This window comes from Miscanthus floridulus, chromosome 13 (genome assembly GCF_019320115.1).
Source record: "Miscanthus floridulus cultivar M001 chromosome 13, ASM1932011v1, whole genome shotgun sequence".
NCBI lineage: Eukaryota > Viridiplantae > Streptophyta > Magnoliopsida > Poales > Poaceae > Miscanthus > Miscanthus floridulus.
This window is the reverse complement of record NC_089592.1, coordinates 82684254-82702362: the sequence shown is the minus strand read 5'-3', so window position 1 is coordinate 82702362 and position 18109 is coordinate 82684254. Positions and strand designations below refer to the sequence as shown.

General features: G+C 45.6%; 1 protein-coding gene across 1 annotated transcript; it reads left to right on the top strand.

Annotated features, from left to right (window-relative positions):
* The first annotated feature begins 4974 nt into the window (after nucleotides 1-4974).
* LOC136499039 (pumilio homolog 5-like) lies at nucleotides 4975-14678 on the top strand. The gene is made up of 10 exons (XM_066494742.1): nucleotides 4975-5268; nucleotides 7683-8298; nucleotides 9359-10767; nucleotides 10861-11002; nucleotides 11093-11200; nucleotides 12236-12448; nucleotides 12526-12636; nucleotides 12758-12952; nucleotides 13999-14170; nucleotides 14275-14678. Exons 2-10 carry the CDS (start codon nucleotides 7687-7689, stop codon nucleotides 14295-14297), a joined length of 2985 nt encoding a protein of 994 aa, XP_066350839.1. The 5' UTR covers nucleotides 4975-5268; nucleotides 7683-7686; the 3' UTR covers nucleotides 14298-14678.
* The last annotated feature ends 3431 nt before the right edge of the window (nucleotides 14679-18109 follow it).

Sequence of the window (18109 nt, the reverse complement as noted above, 5' to 3'; positions counted from 1 at the left end):
GGACACAGTGGCCGGTAATCCCCGCCGTACCCTGTCCCAGCCGGTATGGCGCTGATCGTGGATACAACGTTAGGACACAGTGGCCGGTAATCCCCGCCGTACCCTGTCCCGGCCGGCATGGCGCTGATGCGACCTTGGGTCGCGTCGGCCATTCTGTGGCGTTGAGCCGTCGTCCGGCTGAGATTGCGGGAGTGGTTGAAGCATTAATGGGACATGACACGTTGTCTGGGGGGTCGGTCGAGGCGGGGGGGTGACGGGCTGCGGGCGACCCGGCCTCGAGCGACACGGAGGCTGGGGCCTCGCGCGAGACGGGGATCGGACTCCTTGCCGAGGCCTTGCGCGAGACGCCTCGCGCGATACGGAGAATGTACCCCTGCCGAGGCCTTCCCTGGAGAACCTCGGGCGAGACGGAGACGGCGCCCCCTGCTGAGGCTCGGCGCCCCCTGCCGAGGCCTACCCTGGGGAGCCTCGCGCGAGGCGGAGTTTGTTCCAGGATGCCGAGACCTCCTGCTCGAGGCTCGAGGCGAGGTGGAGGAGGGCCCAGTGGGCTCGGTCGTGGCAAGTGAGGGGCCCACGGCTTACCTTCTATCTTTATTTTTTAGATGGGATTTTAGCGACCCGTTTGATGTTTGCTTGGGGTACCCCGTTCTAAGGTACCCGACAAGACTGATCATATTTGTACCTTCTCTCAATGCACTTGTCGAAACAAGTCTGTGTAAACCTATATAAAGCATAAAGACACTGTCAGAACAAGCATAAATAAATCAAACAGAACCCTAAATAACCTCAAAAGTATTTTCTGAGAGCATAACCAAGCCTGTGCTCGTGGGGCTGAAAAATTTTTAAAACAAGAAAAATCCTACAGTGACAAATCATGATGTAAATCAAACTAAAAGGAGATTTCATGGCAAATTACAAGCTGAGAAAGAACTCCCTCTCCCTTGGTCCCTTTGTTCTTATATTTTTCTGTCTAAATCCAACTCTGTTAAGAAATCGTTATTCGTCTGTGCTCTCCATTCACAAGCTAAGTTGGCATGTTTGTTTCTACCCAAACAGCAAACTACAAGCACATGTAAATATATAATCAAGGGACTCCTAATGCACAAGCGATTACGGTTGCTTTAAATTTCAAAGTTACATCACATATCAAATATGTGTAGCACCTCTAGAAAAAAACGTACAGTAATCCATAGTTAAATGGTTTCATGATTAGTGGCCCCTTAGGATATTGTTTAAGTCCACCACTGCAGTTATGCATTGGGTCATGAAACAACCCTGCTCAGACTATGGAATGTCAGGCAAATGGTTTGCAGAACGTATGTTTTTTTCCTCCCAAACATATATCATATTGTAATACTGAATTGATGGTGCTATACCTGACAAGAAAGGTTAAAAGAGAAAGCTCACCATTCTCGAGCTTCATGCAAATAATGAAATAAGCAGCGCCTCTAATATGCATATAGCCAGAGAGCCAGCAAAAGGAAAATGAAGAGAGTAAATTGGCTCAACGACCTTTTTGACCTGCAAGCCAAATGAAGAGAGTACAAACTTCACAAAATGAGTACTGGTTCTAATATCAATTACATCCTCATTTTCTAAGGCTGCATACAAGAGCCCATCATGTTCAAAACTTTGAACACAAAAATGAAGTTCCCATGAGGCCATGACCGAATTTCACTATATCAGTGAATAAAACTGTGCAGCCTGAAGATAGAAACACAAGTAACATACATCAAGTGCAATACCTCAATTTCATGAAAATCAGTCCTATGGCGTGAAAGGCCATTGCCACCGACTGAAGGGGAATGTACACATTTTTTAAATGTTTTGGACTGCCGACGGATAAAACTAAGTTTAGCAGGAAAAGAAAAAATTAGGGACCAACTTTGGTAGTTCATCGGTAAAATTGAGGCTAAGATACAAAGTTTAAGGGCCAAAACGGTTATTTCAATAGTTCTAGGATAAAACTAAGTTTAAAAGGCAAAAAATGAGGACTGAAATAGTTACTTTAAAAATTCAGACATTAAAGTGAGCCTTGGACGATATACACACGCGTGTGCACAGTGCACCCTTGAAATTGCTAGCTCTCTCTGCGTATTGACTTGAGGACTGCCGACGGATGAGGTCGAGCCGTGTAGGTCCAACTTCCGAGCCTTTTCAGCGCAACGGCGGAGCGCGTTCCCTTGACCGCAAAAGTACTGGAACTAGTCAAGAAAGACTTAAATAAATACTCATGTAGACACACGGTGCACCACGAGAATACCAACTTACCTAGTTCAGCATTACCAAGAAAAAAAATTAAGCATGTAGTGATCCTCCGGAGATCATAATGATGGCAATATGATATTCATCGGATTTTCTTAATCTCTGGAGGACCAAGGACATAGTCGGAACAATGTTAAACGCTTCTAGAGTGAGGAGAGAAAAAAGGGAAAACACGATTTCCAAGGAAAAGATGTGTTGCTTGTCTAATGTATCCGGCCAACCAATAATCCAAATAAGATATTCACTTTAAAAAACAATACAACATCGATGTGTACAATCATAAAGGTATGTGCTTGTACACACACTCTACCTCCTCACGTGCACTCAACCGTATTGGAGGGTATGAGGCGTAGAAATTAAGATCGATGAAATCACAGTAAACACATCGTCGAGTATCTATAAACCCTACCTATATGAATGCCTCTAATCTAATATACTAGGTTGACTAATTGAGGTTGATGAAGTCAACTAGCGCTTAGCTACAATAGCCATGTCACCTTTCAACGAAAGAATAGGTTAGTAAAAAGTTATGAAGCTAAGTTGAAGATTCGGCATACGCAGACTACCACCAAAAAAAAGGAGCTTAATCAACTAGTTACATTTAGTGCACGAGGCCAATCCAAATGGACAATTTCACTTTGTTGTTTCCGTGTCACGATACCTAATAAAATTCGATTAATGGTTGCAACCTTCTACATGGATAGTTTCATTTTTTTGGCCTTAATAGGCTCTAATTGCATTTAATTATGCCATAATAAGTTTTGGAAACAACTTCCATGGATTTTATTAGTTGGAGCTTTCATCTCACTTTGCCTTATAATTCCTATGTCACTGAAGTTGCTTTGCTTATGTGCAACCTACTAAATAAGAATGAATTGAAGGTGGCTGAAATAATCCAATCACCCTTGGAATAAATATGAAGTAATGCTCATAGTAGTGATAACAATGCTTGTCTTCAACAAACATCGTTTTCAACGACAATAATGTTTCATAAATAAACACTATCCATAACACAAAAACAAACATGTACATATGATAGATGAATGGACGAAAATAGCATATTTCACCCCCAATCATACGCATAAATATGGGTTTAGCATGACATTCTCCATCTCCTCTTTAGGGCTTGCCCAACGCGGGCTAACAAGGTTGTATGCCACAGATAGAAGTGACACGCCATGCATATGAGCAATAGCGAGGGTGTGCATCGGGCAACGCAGGCAGTCATTAGCGGAGCCAAGATGAGCGCCTCGGGGGGCTAATCAATAGAGATTTAGAACAAATGTCGAAGATTAACGGTGAAATCACGTTTTTTTTCTACAGTAAATACAAAGGAAAATCACTCTCACGGGGGGCTGCTGCCCCCCTAGCCCCCCCTCCCCGTGGATCCGCCACTGCAGGCAGTGTAGGTCCAGTACTTTATGTCAGAACCAATAGCATGTTCGTTTGGTTTATACGATCGTAAATTTCTAGTCGAAATAGTATTTTTCTCCCACACAGACCAGCCAACAGTATTTCTTTATGAACCAGCAACGATACGAACCAGCTAACCGAACCAGCCTTTACCCTTTGATCAGAGCTTTTAGCTGTTTTCTCTGACGAGGTATCAACAGCTCTCAACACAGCGCGTGCTTAGGATCTTCAGTCTTTTGGCAGACGAGGCGCTGGTTCTTCTGCAAGCATTTCTGACGTTCTGCGAAGCCACTAGCCAGCAGCCTCTTTGCTCGTCGTAAACGATTGTAAATTTTCAGTTAGAAGAGTATTTTTCTCTCGTAAACGGTCGTAAATTTTCAGTTAGAAGAATATTTTTCTCTCACACTAAACTAGTCAGCAGTAATAATCCACGATCGTATACGATCGTTTCAGCCCCAGCCGAACAGGCTGCAGAGTGATTTGGACCTTATACGCCGACGTGGAAGCTGGGGCACCTAGCCAGCTTGGAGCGATGGGGCTGGCCTTCGGCCATGTTGGGGCTGTTTGGTTTCAAATAAGTCACATACTTGTAAGTTAAAAAGTAAAATAAGTGACTTATTTTGCCAAACACCATCAGCTTATAAGTCACCCCTGCTTAAAACTTATAAGTCACCCTTTTCTGCGTGGGGCCCACAGCTTATAAGTTATCTACAACCAAATATGCATGACTGATTTTCAGTCACCTGATTTAATAAGTCACCTGACTTATGGAAATCAAACAGGCCCTTAGTTCCAAATAAGTCACCTACTTATAAGTTAAAAAATGAACTTATAAGTTAAAAAGCAAAATAAGTGACTTATTTTGCCAAACATCACCAACTTATAAGTCATCCCTGCTTATAAGAAATAAGCTGGTTCACCCCTGCTTAAAACTTATAAGCCACCCTTTTTCGCGTGGGGCCCACACCTTTTAAAAAACACCACCAACTTATAAATCATCTACAACCAAACAGATATAACTTTATAAGTCACTGATTTTCAGTCACCTGACTTTAACAGAGGCCAAGCACCACTTTGCCAAAGGAAGGCTTAAAGCGGCGCGTCCACAATCTCCGGTGTACGCGTAGCGAAAATGGCGCAGAATCCCTGCCGTCCTAGGTCCCCGCACGCAGAAGGCAGACCGACGCCGCCTCGTGACTCCGCCCGCCTCCATCCCCGCCGCACATCGCCACCCGGCACGAACCCCAAAGCACGCCGCGGCGGTCTCACACAGCCACCACCGCTCGGTACGGCTGCACGCACCGATTCAACTACCCCGTCGTCCATCGTCTTCTCCACCGCGTCGCCAAAAGAAAAAGGGAAAAGCGTGCGTGGAGGTGGAGGAGGAGGAGCGAAGGAAAAGCTTCCCGAGTGAAGAAGTGTTTTCCGAAGGTGTGGATAAGGCCAACGCGGTTGGAGGCGCCGGCGCCGGAGAAAGCGGGAGGCTTGTCGCGGGCCGAGCTCCGGGCGGAGGAGGACGAGGACTGCTGGTGGACTTGCTCGGCCGCCTAGGGTTTCGGGCTGCCGGCCGGCCGGCCTGGAGGCCGCAAGGTCGCGCCTTTCCCCTCTCCCCCCCTCCCTGTTCCGTCACCTCCTCTGTTGACCTGTGTCGTGGCGGGCTGCTAGCGCCCTAGCGTCTGCTGGATTTTTTTGGGGAAATATTTTTTTGGCTGCTCGAGTAGTGGCAAGTCGCCTTTGGCTTTGCTAGAGGGGAATGCGTGCGTAGTTGTGATTCTGGGTTGGGGGTGAAGGGCTTCCTTTGTTGGAATCGTAGGAATGTTTCTGGGCTTCCTGAATTTGGTCGTGTTTCATCTGGTTTTGCGCTTGGGGAACCAGTCCAGGCTAGCTCGTGTTTCAACTCGTATGATTTTTTTTTTTGTTTTTCCCCTCCACTAGATTGTGTGGAGGGGAATGGGAGGTGTCGGATTGCTGAGGTAGGCAGGGTACGAGGTTGGTGTTCAATCCGATGGATATCTGCATGATTACACCCCGAAGGTCTTGTCGTTTGGTGCCTTATCTCAAATGCAGTTGGGGCGCTAGATGCTACGCCAAATGGCTGGCTCACTTTGGCAATTTGTCCATTTGTCATGTACATACACCAATTCAGATTCTACTGTTATTTTTCTGTCTTTCATTTTTTCTGAGGCCCTGAGCCATTAAAGTTTGGCTACTATGGTGTTTACTTACGAGACCCAAGTAGCATTACCCTTTGTGTATGTTTCTCTTTCTGTGTGCTTCTCTCTTTATCTGATATATATGAACTGTTTGGAGTGGATCTATAATGCATTCGCTTGACAAACTTATTGTTACTTGTTGCACTAAAAAAATTTAGGCTGCAATAATCAGCTGAGAAAGCAATAGAGGGTGTTTCACATTTAGGATGATTTACTAGCATATTTAGGCAATTGATGACCAGTAACTAACCAATTTTCATTATTACGAAGAACATTCATTTTGCCTCATTACAAACAATACTATCCACAGTACTAAACAAACATGTCTAGATGAAAGGACAAAAATGACATAAATTCTTTTCACCTACTGTTATCATACTTATTATGGATTATGTTTACCTTTAGCAAGACATTTGCCATCTCAAAGGTCCATTCCTTCCTTAAAAAACACCCAAACTCTGTTTATTTTTCAAAGGAAAGGTTAAAACGCATCCCCAATCTCCGTGTACGCAAATGACGCTTTATGATCCTGTCCATCACATCCCTGCCTCACATCCGTAACACGTTGCTGCGGTCATATCCAGCCTCATGCCAGCACAGGCATTTTGAGGCTTTTATAAGCGACCGACCGGTCCCCCCCTGGTCTATTGTCGTCTCCACCAAGTAGAAAAAAGGGAAAGGGTAAAGCGGCAGTGGCGGAGCAAAGGATAGCTCCTGGCAGAGAGATGGTGGATAAGGCCAAGGTGGTTGGTGCCCCTGGAGAAACGGGGAATGCCTTTTGCTGGGAGAGCTTTGGGAGGATGACTACAGGTGGTGGTGCTGATGATTTGTTGCCTAGGGTTTCGGGCCAGCCGACTGACTTGGAGGCGGCAAGGTTACACCTTTCCCTCTCCTTGTTTCGTTATCTCCCCTGCTGACTGGTGTAGAGGTGTGATGATTGGCGTGCTTGCGTTTGCTTGATTTTTGGGGGAGAATTTCGGGCTGTGGTTGGAGCTTGACTACTTGAGTGTTGGCAAGTTGCTGTTGTGCGAGAGGGATGCATGTGTTGTTGCGATTCTAAGGATTCCCATTGGTGGAATCGGAGGAATGAGTTCTAGCTGTCGATTGGTTTGTGCTTGTTCCTGAATTTAGCTACTCTTTCGATTTTCATCTGCTTTTGGACTGCATTCTGGGTTTGTTTGTGAAAAAAAAGTGTCCTTTCTCTTGGGGAATTAGTGCAATGGCTAAATCATTTGATCTCGCATTGGAATTTTATTTTTTCCCCCATTAGATCGTGTAAAAAACTGGAAGGTGTCAGATTGCTGAGGTAGGCAGTGGCATCGGTTTTGTGCAGTTCGATGGATATGCGCATGATTACACCCCAAAGGCATTATCTTTTGGTGCCTTATCTGAGTCATTGGCACAACTGTAGTTGTGGCGCTAGATGCTAGCAAACGTCTGACCAAATCACTGGCTCACTTTGCAACTTGCCATTTACGTCGATTGAGATTCACTTCTATGTTTCTGTATTTGAATTGAGGCCCCATGCTGTCAAAGTTCTGCATATATGGTATTATCTGGCCAAAGCAGCATATTTAGTTACCCATGTATATTTTTCTGCTAGCTTGTCTCTTTATCGAATACATGGACTGCTAGGCATGAAATCTCGAATGCATTTGCTTTACACTGATTCTTGTTACTAGTTACATCGGCAAGCATTTAGGCTCAATATTCTAGTTGAGGAAGTAACAAGAATTCTTATATATCGTATCAATTGATGAGCACTTACAAACCAAATTTCTTTCTCTGCAGTCTAATGGCTACTGAGAGTGCTGTCCGATTAATTGGTGGGACGGGGGCTAGGGACTGGAGTAAGGGATTTGGTGCATTTGACTCTTCAGTGGGTGGCCTTTCAGGGGAAGATTTGGGATTTGTGGATAATGGCACTGGGGTTTATGGGGGCTGGAGCAAATCTGTTCCAAATCGCAGTGGAAGCGCACCGCCTAGCATGGAAGGATCTCTTGCTGCTCTTGGCCATCTCATTGGCCAGCAGAGTGGGAGCTTTGAAGCTAGTTTGGCAACCTTGGATAACATAACTGACAGTTCGAAGTCTGAGGAGCAACTACGTGCTGATCCAGCATATTTTGAGTATTATGGCTCCAAGGTGAATCTGAATCCAAGGCTCCCTCCGCCACTTATTTCAAGAGAGAGCCGCCGATTAATGAACCGTGTTGGCAAGGCTAAAGAGTGGAGGGTAGTCTCCCAAGATAACAGCAGCAAAGGCTCGATATATGTTCCTCGATCTACACTGTCAACTCACAAAGAAGAACCGGAGGATGATAAATCTCCAAGATTGGATTCAAGTTCAGTGGAGGATGCCCAGATTATCTCCAGTGCATCCAACTTTCAGAGCCAGGATTTTAGTCTGGTGAGTGCTCGACATGGATTAATTACCCCTTTTTTGTCATAGCCGTTGCATCCTACCTTCATAGTTATATGTACCATTTTTTTGCTTTGGACTTCTGCATGAATTCAATCTGTAGTTATATGTGCCAGAGAAAATTCTGAAATTGTGGTTCTGAAACATGCTAGTTAGTAGTTTGTTGGTATGTTGACACCTTATAATTTACTTTAGGGGCACATGAATGAGCAGGGATGCTATGGCCTTTTACTTGCTTGAACCTGAAATAACATATGAACTTTTCAACATACTTGTGCAATGGTTACCTTATTATGAGGCCACTGAATTTGTTGTATCCAAAAGTAGGGATAAACATTATTGTTCTTATATGGCACAGGCCAATATTTCAGCCCTGCTTTAGCTGATACTTAGTGATCTTTGTATAGGTAAAAACTTTATAGTAAGGTTCCTTTTAATAGGTAAAAGGTAAAGTTTCTTTTGAACATTTAGGCCTTGTTTGGATGTTGTCAGATTCACCTCAATCCGCATGTGTTGGGGTGGATTGGGATGAAATTTAGTTCAAGTTCCACTCCAATCCACCCCAATGCATGTGGATTGATGCGAATCCGACTACATCCAAACAAGGCCTTAAAGGTATTGCTCCATTCTTACTCAATTTCTTACCACGCGACAGACCAAATTTCAGCACTACAAGTCTATCTAGATCACTACACTTTGGAATTGTCTATTTTTTTTAAAAAACGTGGGAAATAATTGGCTAGTTTTACATTCTACTATATCAGCTATTATAATTAGTAAACCTATTTGAAAAGTGAAAACAGTAAAAAAATGCTTTCCAAAAGCAATTGCCACAGATTATTAGCCTTTAACAAGTTTTGGAAGAGATCTGGAGTGATGCAACATTTGTGCTTTGTGTAGTATGTTAGTCTTACTGTATTTGCTTGTTCCTTCCCAATTGTTACTTCACTCTTTTCCCTTTTGCACTTACAAATGAAGTTTGAATTGAAGCTTTGGTTTTCTCTTGACTGTCACAAATGGTCTCATCATCTGTTTAATATTTCCTTAGGAGAGCTTTCAACAGAGTGCTGCTTCTTTGCCTGATAGGTCATCTTCTAATCCTTCAAATAGCAACACTGGTGATTCCATGCCTGTATATTGTGACATAAGTTTGACAAGGAGTTTGTCAGTTGATGCTGTCAAGCAATCAGACCTGAACTCTTGGACACCAAAAAGCCCACTGAAAAGTACTGTTAGCAGTGACCTTTCATCGCCGCCCCTTTCCAGTTCATCATATTCTGCTAGCAAAACTGGTATACAAACTTCTCAGCAAGAAAAGGCAGCTGTAGACACCAAACATGGAAATGTTGTTCTTGGCAGTGGTGCAGCTGTTACTGAACTTGATAATGTGGACTCCAGTATGAAGAATTTGAAGTTAAGTTTGGATGGCCATACATCCTCACCTGTCAAGCAGAGGTGGCAGGACAATGTCTTGCAGCAGTATGGCTCCTTTCTCCCAGCCCAAGGTGACCCTATTCAAATGACTACTCAAGGACCCCATCTTCCCCATATACCTTTTGTTGATAACTTGTCTCATGCTCAGCTCAAGTTACCTGCTGGTGACATGCACCAATTTTTACCGCAGCCTAGTATGACAACACCTTTCTATACACCAAATTCTTTTGGAAACCCTTATTATCAGAATGTGCACCCTGCTAATGCTTTTCCAACCTCAATTGGAACTGGTGGGTACGCTGTAAGTGGTTCCATTTTGCCACCTTTTATGGCTGGCTATGCTCCCCAAGGTCCTCTTGCTACACCTCTTGACAGTCCTATGACTCCAAGCTTTAGTGGCAGGCCATCTGGATTTCCTCCAGCAGGGGATCTTACAGGGGGAACAGATTTTATGCAGTCATATAAAGTATACGGACAACTTGGGGCTGGTATGCAGCCGTCCATTCCCGATCCGAACTTCATTAATTTCTTTCAGCATCCCTCTTTATTTCAGTATACTGGTGGAAATCAATACAATACAATGGGTCCAAGATTTACTGTTGTTGGGAATCCAGCTGAAAGCTTTGATCCACAAAAGATGATACCCCAAGCAGCATATCCATCTGATCAGAGGCTTCCACTTCCAAGAACTGGCTTTCCTAATTCTCCTACACCCAGAAGAGGAGGGACTGTTCCAAATTATCAAGGCATCTCATCCTACGTCGGAGTGCCGATGACTTATCCTACAAGTCCAGTGTTTCAAGGACAAACGTTGCCTGGAGTATTGCCTCCTGGTAGGAGAAATGACGCTGTTGGATTTCAGTCCCCCTCAAGAAATATCACGGATAGTCCTGGGATTCAAGGGCAGCGAGAAAGACAGAAGTTTGATGAATCAAAGACCTGCTCTTTCTTAGAAGAGTTAAAGTCCAACAGAGCACGCAGGGTTGAGCTATCTGACATCACAGGTCGTATAGTTGAATACAGGTTAGTTCTCCGGTGTTGATTGTTGGTTTAGTCCATATCCTGTCTTAACATCCATTCTAACAAACAAAGGTTTGGATGTATTCTTGATCTCAGTGCTGACCAACATGGTAGCCGATTCATCCAGCAGAAGTTGGAAAACTGCACTGCCGAAGAGAAGGCATCTGTGTTTGCGGAGGTTCTTCCTCATGCTTCATCATTAATGACTGACGTTTTCGGGAATTACGTGATCCAAAAGGTATGCTGTTGCAAGGGTGAATCTCGTGGCCCATTAATTGCCATGCATTGTTACTTGTAACCAGTAAACATAAGTTTGTAATCACTGCAGTTTTTTGAACATGGAACTCGTGAGCAAAGGAGGGATCTTGCCACCAAGCTTGTTGGTCATGTTTTGCCATTGAGTCTTCAGATGTATGGCTGCCGTGTAATCCAGAAGGTACTCTTTAATCTTTGCTTAATATAATTAAGTTAGATGTGACTAATTTTTAATAAGAGCAAAGCGCACCTAGGCTCTTAAACTTTCCAGGATTCTCACCTAAGTCCACAAACTCTCAAAGTGAGGCTCTAGGTCCTTTGAACATTTTAAGTTGTTCACTCCAAGTGATAAACCAGGTCCCTATTTGGACCTATAGTGAAGCACTTTAAAGTTGCATGACCCAGATTCTCACTTTGAGAGTTTATGAACCTAGATGAGAATCCAAGGTAAGTTTAAGGACCCAGGCACATCTTTTGTTTTTTTAATGTAACAGGCACATCTTTTGTAACAATTATGAAAATATAGAATATGTTATACAAGCCTTTCTATTTCTCAATTCTGTTTGTACATAGCATTTTGTTTTTCATCAACATGTGATGCTTGTAAGTCTCCAACTACTTCAAAAGCTGCCTGGCTTCAGTCTTTGTAAAATGAGTGCCATTGTGAGATGTCCTTCTGATCTTGAGTGCATGTGCAGTGTTAGTGGTTCATATGAAAACTTCAATTAAGGTTTATATGAGCATACCTGCAGTACTAGAGTGAGCATTTGAAACTTGTGGTGTTTAATATTCTATCACAAGTATCTGTGGGATCAATTCCTTTTTAGTTTATGTTCTACTGATCAGTGTTTTTCGTTGCTAGTCTCTGTCTTTATACATAAATTCTTTTTTTCTTCCCTTCTATTATTGCAAAAAAGCAGCAGGGTTCTATCACAATATCCATCATTCACTGCATGCCGTTGTTAGAGGGGTATCTTTTCGTAATCACTATGACATTATGAGGGGGGAAAAACTATGATATGAAAAGATGACCTCTTTTATGTACATAGAAATTTGCTGTTAATCTGCTAATGGTACTGTGGGACTGGTGATGCAGTGCAAGCAACTTAAAACTTAGTTTCTCATGTGATTCTTGATATCATCTAGCTTAATGTGAGCAACTACATCTATCATTATTGATTATTGCTTCCACTAACATCTCTCCCGAAACATGTAGGCTCTTGAAGTTATGGAACTTGACCAGAAAATAGATCTAGTTCATGAGCTTGATGGACATGTTATGCGATGTGTCCGTGATCAAAATGGAAATCATGTTATACAGAAGTGCATTGAGTCTGTCCCCACAGAACATATTGGTTTTGTAGTATCTGCTTTTCAGGGACAAGTTGCTAGCCTTTCAATGCACCCATATGGTTGCCGTGTAATTCAGGTGAATTTACAGTAATAATCTATTAGAATTTCGTGATGGATTCTGGTGCATGCTTCAATGATTATCATTCTGGGCAGAGAGTTTTGGAGCACTGTGGTGGTAACTCACAAGGCCAGTGCATAATAGATGAGATATTGCAGTCGGCGTGCATCCTTGCGCAAGATCAGTATGGCAACTATGTTACACAGGTAAAATTACTTTGTAAGTTGATATAGTGGATCCTTCAACACCGTTTCTCCCACGACCCTTCCAATGTTTGATATGTTTATGCCTCCCTTGGCAGCTTACTGTTCTCTATTTCTTTTGCAGCATGTTCTAGAAAGAGGAAAAGCTCATGAGAGGAGCCAAATTATTACTAAATTGGCTGGGCAGGTTATTACCATGAGCCAAAATAAATTTGCATCAAATGTGATAGAGAAGTGTTTTCAACATGGTGATATTGCGGAGCGGGATCTTCTGATCAGGCAGATTGTGGAGCAGACAGAGGGCAATGACAATTTGCTGGTATGTTTGATAGTGTAGTTAAGTGTTTCCTCCATTATATCCCTCCCTCAGTCCCTTCCTCTGCCAAACCGGCTGAAAGTAAGGCCGAGACACGGGCAGCTGATCTCAGTTCGGTACATAGTCAATCAGATGATTCTATGGGTGTCTTTCAGTTATTCCAGCTTCTGGGAGCTGTGAATCTCATGGATGGCAACGGGGCGGGTTCGGGGCTGGTGGAGCGTCTGCGGATCCGCACCCGAGACCCGACAACGAAACCCGAACCTGCCCTGAATCTAGTTTCGGGGGAAGATCTGCTCCCGCCCCCAAACCCGCGGGGTCCCCGAAACCCGGGGACAGACGGATGAGATGTGAGAGGAGACGAATGGCGACTTGGCGAGCTTCAACCTGCGACTGCTCTCTCTGACTCCGTAACGGTGGGGGTTGAGGGCCGTGTGCCCGTGCCGCGCGCATGGCCGCCTGCACGAGCCGCGCCGCGCCGCCACGCGCCTGGCCGCCTTCCGCGAGTCACGCCGCGCCGCCACGTGCCTGGCCTCCGCAGCCGCCTGCCGCGCTGCGCGCCAGCACCCTGTGCGCTGGCTGGTGCGGGCGACTGAGGAGTCAGGGCTCGTGCCAGCGACTGGGAAGGGGTCGGGGCTGGTGCGGGCGACTGGGAAGGAGTCGGGGCTCGTGCCGGCGGCTGGGAAGGGGTCGGGGCTGGTGCTAGAATGGTGGGCTGGCTGCTTATATACCTAGGTTACAGGTTACATGGGCCAGGTATGATGGGCTTTTTTTTACTGGATTGCTTAATTTCGGGTCCCCGACGGACACCTTCGGGGGAGATTTGAAACCCGCACCTGCCCCGCCCCGTTTCGGGTCCCCGAATCCACAAACCCGCGGGGCCAAAACTGGACCTGCCCCCGCCCCGCCGGGTCTGAAACCCGCGGGTTTCGGGTTCAGACCTGCCCCGCTGCCATCCTTGGATCACCAAAGGAGTCTCTTCTGTAACCTTATTTCTTTCTGTCTTGATGTTAGCTTATATTTGCTAACCACCTTTTATATTCAATTAGGCAATGATGAAGGACCAGTATGCTAATTATGTGGTTCAGAAGATACTTGAAACATGCAATGAGAATCAGCGGGAACTCCTGCTCAGCCGTGTAAAGGGTCATATGCAAGCATTGAGGAAGTACACTTACGGCAAGCACATTGTAAGCCGAGTTGAGCAGCTCTGTGGTGATGGTAAGTCTCATCGTCCACTAGCACTTGCACCAAGATTCGCTGTGACTGTTGGCCACAGCATCATGAGTTCATGACCAATGTCTTCAATTTTGTCACCCTTTCAGGAACTGCCGAGTCAGATTCTTGAAATGAACCGCCTAATTCTTCATAGGCCAGGGGTGTCTTGTTCTTTTGCTCAGTCCAGTAGTGAAGAAAGCAAAACAGATCAAGTCCAACTCCGGTGCTTCCAAACAGACTAACAAAACTGTTGTCGAAGATTGTATAGGTGTGACTCTTCAGGATAGTCTTGAGGTTCTAGAACAGAAGCGTAGTGGTGTGCGTCAGTGTATCTATGTTAGGGTGTGCCTATTTACAGAATAATAGTGGTTGGTTAGCTGTGTGCAAAAGGAGTTTAGCGTTATGGTTTGTATGCGATACATATTAACTGTGCCTGGTAATGTATTTGCTTTCTTGCATCGCAGTTGTGGGATAAATGCAATGCTCATGTCTTGTCCTGATTGCTTGTGAATCTCTCGTTCAGTTCAACCTGCGTTTTCTACACGGCGATGGAGATCAGCTGCTGTCAATCTTTTGTTGTGATTTGGTGAAAAAAAGAAAGGTTGTGCACCTTTACACTAGTTGTAGTTAGGCATGGAGATGAGCTGCGCAGTTCCTGTTTTTAAATGTCGGCTGGGATTGAACTGTCTATTTTCTTTCAAATTCCTGTAGTTCCACGGGTTCAGAAGAAATAAATACTTCTTGGAAATATAACCAGGAGTGGAGAACCAACGGACCGTGTGGAACCCTTATAGCTTAAGGCTAGTCGTGGAAAACTTACGGACCGTGTGGATCCCTTAGCTAAGGTTAGTATGTGAGAGGCCAGTCTTAGTACTAAGATTAACGTGTCAGCTTTTGTGTTGGTAACTGTGATTTTATCTTAATAATACTCTACGAAGCTCTATATCTTTCTCTTTGTAATTAGCCTGTCAAATCATCAAAGTTGCCAAGTGTCAGTATTAAATGCATGACACCTCCAACCGAGACTAGCCTAATAGTTAGTTACTAAAGATTAGCTATCTCGGTTACTAAACCAGCTAATGTGTTACCCATCATCCAACTAACGATGAGCTAATGTGTTACGTACCATCAACTAAGGATCAGCTATTAGCTGTTTTTTTCGGCTAACACAATTAATAACGATTAAGTAATGTGTTGCCTACTATCGAACTAACAATTAGCTAGTTAGCTGTTTTTTCTTAGCTAACACACTAACGATTAGCTATTAGCTGGGTTTTCCCAGCTAACACAATCAATAGTTACTTAGCTGGCTAATGTGTTGTCTACCGTCCAACTAACTATTAGCTATTAGCTGGTGTATTTCAGCTGTCACAACTAGTAATATTTAGGGTCTGTTTAGCAAGCTGTTGTGAGCTGTTTTTTTTTTCAAACACTTATTTCAAAATAGTTTTTATGAGTGAAGCTTTTTTTTTTCTCCTCTCACAAAGATATAAGTTAGAATGAAATTGAAAATAGTAACTTATTGCAGCTTCATCTTCCATATCTGGGCCTTCTGTGCACAAAAGACCTCTGGCCTCGTTTAGTTGACGATTTTTTTTAGAAAATAGTACTGTAGCACTTTCGTTGTTATTTGGCAATTAGTGTCCAATCATAGTCTAATTAGGCTTAAAAGATTCGTCTCGTGAATTTCGTCTAAACTGTATAATTAGTTTTATTTTTTATTTATATTTAATACTTCAGGCATGCGTCAAAGATTCGATGTGACGGAAAATCAAAAATTTTGCAAAATTTTGGGAACCGCGAGCACGCTCGCGGGAGCCGGGAGGTAGTGGCCGGTCGGCCGGAGCGTGGCCCGCCAGGGCGCGGCCCGCTGGAGCCGTGGCGCGGCCGCCGCCGAGGAGCCGTCGTGCGGCCGGATGGAGGCCGTCGAGCGCCAGGGGGGCGCGGCCACCGGGGAGCCGGGGCGCAGCCGCTGGAGCGCAGGAGGCCGAAGAGGCTGGGATTGTTCGATTCTTGGATGGCGAGAGCTCGGTCCCTCCCCTGTGCTTGGACGTGGACGCGGACGTGGCCGGCGCGCGAACGCCGCCTGGGCCACGTGCGGACGCGGCCACCGCCGGTTAAGCTACGGACACGGCCGCCGCGGACCTGCTGCCGGGAAAGTTGCGGCCGTCGAGGCACGGGGCGAGCGCGCGAGTTGCCGCGGCCGTCGAGGCACGAGGCGAGCACGGCCCCCACCGGGCGCAGCAACGGCCGGTCGCCCAGATGCCCGCGAGGATGCTCGGGATGCACGGACGCCGCCGAGGATGCGAGAAGACGACGACGGATCGAATCCTCTCTCTCCGTGAAAGTAGACGGGAAAAAATAAAATAAAATAAAAGAAAAGGTATTATTGTCATTTCTTAATTTTGTGTTACATGTAAAACTGTTTTGCCAATCCAAGTTACAAAAATAGGTCAAATTTACTGAGAAAGCGGCTTGCGAAGCTTAAAACTAAAAAAAATAGTTTTAGCAGTGAAGCTGAACTATGTCGATCAATGTCAATCAAGGCCTGAGTTAGTTGGGTGGATCCAAACAAATTTAGCCCCTAGTTTAACTTCGGCCAACAGTACATGTAATACTACAAATTTCAGAAATATATTTCCAACCTTTTTAATTTATCTAGTTTTCAAGTACATACTGTGGTAAAGTAGATTTTGATATATCATATTATCTCTTGAGATTTAACACAACTTTGTTCTTTCAACACAGAAACTCAAGTACATAATAACAGAAGCATGCATTTCACTATTTTTAGACGGCGTAGAAGCCCTCCAAATTGCCGCTGCTCCTCGACTCCCGCCGGCTTCTCGCCCGGCCGACACTGCCGGCGGCTCCATCGCTCATTTCGTCGAACACGCGCCTAACCATTCCCTCGATGATGTCCAGCGGCAGCAGTTGCTTCCGGCCGCCAGCCAGGGCCTTGTCGTTGGCCTTCAAGAATCCAGCGTACGCGCCGCGCCCGCCTTGGCCGCCGCGACCTTGATCTGTCCCCGGAGGTCGCCGTCCGGTATCTTGTACTCGGCCCCGTGCCGCCTCACCCGCTCCTTGAGCTTGTCAGCGAACGCCGCCGCCTTCTCCCGCGCATCGTCCGGCGGCCAGGTCTTGGGCGCGCCGGAGCTGCTGCCGCTGACGAGCCGGACCAGCGGGGTCCACACCGCGTCCTGGTACTCCTACGCCGCCGCCTCCTCTGCCGCCTTGTACCGGCGCCGCATGGTGTCCTCGCCCACCAGCTTCGCCAGCTCCGAGCCCCGGGTGCGCATGTAGATGTACCAGTACGCGTTCATGGCCAGGACGTGCGATGCCACCGTGTCCGGGCACACCCGGCGCGCCGCCTCGACGTGCCGGTGCAACGCCTCCATCACGCTCGCCGCCGCCTCGGAGAGCGGGGCGCGGTTGCCGCCCTCGCCTGTGTTCTCCTCGTCGCCGCGTTCCAGATCCGCGCTGCACGCGGTGTCCATGAGTGCCGACCCTGGAGAGGTGCGACGTCCGAGGGCCCAGGAAGGGAGGGGCCAGGCCTAGGTATACTGTAGATCCCAGTCCTATAGTCCGATGGCATTTGATAAGCAGCCCAAGACATTCAGGATCAGGAGCGCCGAGCGCCCTAATTTTTTACTATTTAACCCTTTTTTTGAATAAAATTTACGTTTGGCCCCCTGAGAGATTTAAACTCATCTTTGGGCCCTGGGAGCCAGCGTCATAAGTCCTGTGTAACAGAACCGATCAATTATACGAGATTAAGGAAATCTTTCGCCGAAGCAGATAATTTAGCAAACTTAAGCCCGTATAACCCGTTAGTCCGTGAAACCACGAAGGATTTCAAACCAATCGACATACAAACCAAGATCGTACAAGTTTAACAAGTACCGTCATATGTTACATAAAGTTCGCAATGACAGTTGGATA

Excerpts from the sequence above, each read along its gene's own strand:
- LOC136499039 (XM_066494742.1), top strand. The coding sequence starts at position 7,687 with ATGGCTACTGAGAGTGCTGTCCGATTAATTGGTGGGACGGGGGCTAGG. Across the intron at positions 11,201-12,235 it reads GCTGCCGTGTAATCCAGAAG|GCTCTTGAAGTTATGGAACT; the intron begins GTACTCTTTAAT and ends CGAAACATGTAG. Across the intron at positions 14,171-14,274 it reads TGAGCAGCTCTGTGGTGATG|GAACTGCCGAGTCAGATTCT; the intron begins GTAAGTCTCATC and ends TCACCCTTTCAG.